This window comes from Cariama cristata, unplaced genomic scaffold, assembly GCF_000690535.1.
Source record: "Cariama cristata isolate BGI_N322 unplaced genomic scaffold, ASM69053v1 scaffold11701, whole genome shotgun sequence".
Lineage (NCBI taxonomy): Eukaryota > Metazoa > Chordata > Aves > Cariamiformes > Cariamidae > Cariama > Cariama cristata.
In genome coordinates, this window is record NW_009598719.1 from 25,978 (window position 1) to 27,847 (window position 1,870).

General features: G+C 46.9%; 1 protein-coding gene across 1 annotated transcript in view; it reads right to left on the reverse strand.

The window, feature by feature from the left end:
* Nucleotides 1-1,599, reverse strand: part of UBE2V1 (ubiquitin-conjugating enzyme E2 variant 1) — an 8,655-nt gene extending 7,056 nt beyond the window's left edge. Inside the window, exon 1 of the mRNA XM_009709407.1 lies at nucleotides 1,572-1,599. Coding sequence (XP_009707709.1) covers nucleotides 1,572-1,599 — 28 coding nt within the window. The remainder of the gene's footprint in view (nucleotides 1-1,571) is intronic.
* Nucleotides 1,600-1,870: the final 271 nt, after the last annotated feature.

Consider the following 1,870-nt stretch of genomic DNA (forward strand, 5'->3'; position numbering starts at 1 on the left):
GGCTGTCCCCCGGCAGCCCACGGAGGCCCACGCTGGAGCAGATCCCCACCTGTAGCCCGGGGAGGACACCACGCTGGAGCAGAGGAAGAGTATGAGGAATCCTCCCCCCAAGGAGGAAGGAGCGGCAGTGATAACATGTGATGAACTGACCCCAAGCCCCGTTCCCCGTTCTCCGAGGCTGTGGCAGAAGGGACAGAGAACTTGGGAGTAAAGTTAAGCCCGGGAAGAAGGGAGCTGTAGGGGGAAGGTGTTTTAAGATTTAGTTTTTATTTTCTCATTACCCTACTCTGATGTGATGAGTAATAAATTAAATCAATTTTCCCCAAGTTGAGTCTGTTTTTCCTGTGATGGTAATTGCTGAGTGATCTCTCCCTGTCCTTTTCTCAACCCATGAGCCTTTTGTCGTATTTGTTCTCCCTGGTCCAGCTGAGGAGGGGAGTGAGAGAGTGGCTTTGCTGGGCGCCTGGCTCCAGCCAAGCACAACCCACCACATCCTTCCAGGTACCTGTCTGAAGCATGTCTCTGCAACAGCAACAAAATTATTGCCAGAACATATTTAATAGTTATTTTCACTTGACATACAGAAAGGTTGCATTTGGGGTTTGGTGGTTCCCCCCCCCGCCCCAATAGCATGAAGCATGTACTATCCACCAGCATGTAGTAACACAAAATCATAATTAATGCCGTTCTTCATTGTCACTTATTTAGTACAGCAGAAAGAGGACGGGAAATCTGCCTTTCAGTGTATAAAGTAAACCCAGTAAACTTCTCCATCAGAAGCCAGCGCGACCAGCATGGCCAGGGCACTGAACTGAGGATGTCAGAAAAGGACTAAGGGCTTTGAAAATCACCTCTGTAGCTGATGGCAATGTGGAAAATAGAGAGGATCTAAGGTACTGTGAAATGTAGCAGTGCTTAAAATTGAGTAACTCTGGTAGCTTTAAAATCCCTTTTAAATATATTAATGACCTAAAGAAACTAAATGTCAGTGATGATTTTGCTGTGGAAACAGAGCTGCCCAAATTTCATTCACTAAAAAGCAAGCATAAAAGAAACCAAAAAAGCAAATTAGTAAAGGAATTAGTTTGTTGGCCAGTTTGAGACACATCTAACAATCGTGTTCAAGAATATTCTGGGGAAACATGATTCAATAACACAGCTGTAGCAACAGCACAAAGAAAAACCCAGAATCAGAAAAGCGGCATCAGAGGACGCCAGACCTGCACTGGCTACACTGAACCACGTGTACGGGGGCTGCTCTGCACAACTCCAATACAACTCCATGCCAAATCTACATCTTCAACTCCCAACGAGACTGTGCTGTTACCATGGCTGCTGAGTAATACAAATCTTTGGCTGTGAAAGGAAATGAGTCAGCTGGGGCTAGTGAAGGCATCCCTGTAAGATTAACCAAGTCCCAGACCCTCAGTGGTAACAGGACCTCTTGGGGACCACTGTCACTTCCCCTGCATAAAAAACGCCAGTCTTTTCCCTCCCAGTAAGTCTTAAAAGTACGAAGTATGTATCTTGTGTACCTCAGGCATACGAAGGTTCAAGCATGCAGTTCATACCTGAATCATGACAGATTAGCCAGCCCATTTTTAATTATATCCTCAGTGCTCCCCATGCTGTAGTTATGGGAGGCAGAGAAGAGAGCAGTCTAGCTCCAGCACAGGGGATAAGAGAGTCGGGGGACAAGAGGAACAGATGGAGTACAAGTAGAAGGACAAGGTGCCACCCTTACTTACACACACTCTACCTCTTTCACTATTTTTGCTGCAGCAGATGCACAGGAGCACTGGTGATGGGGAATGACTCACAGCTGTGCATGCCTGAAGCTGCTGCCTGGGCTTCAGCCCTGCCTGCTGGC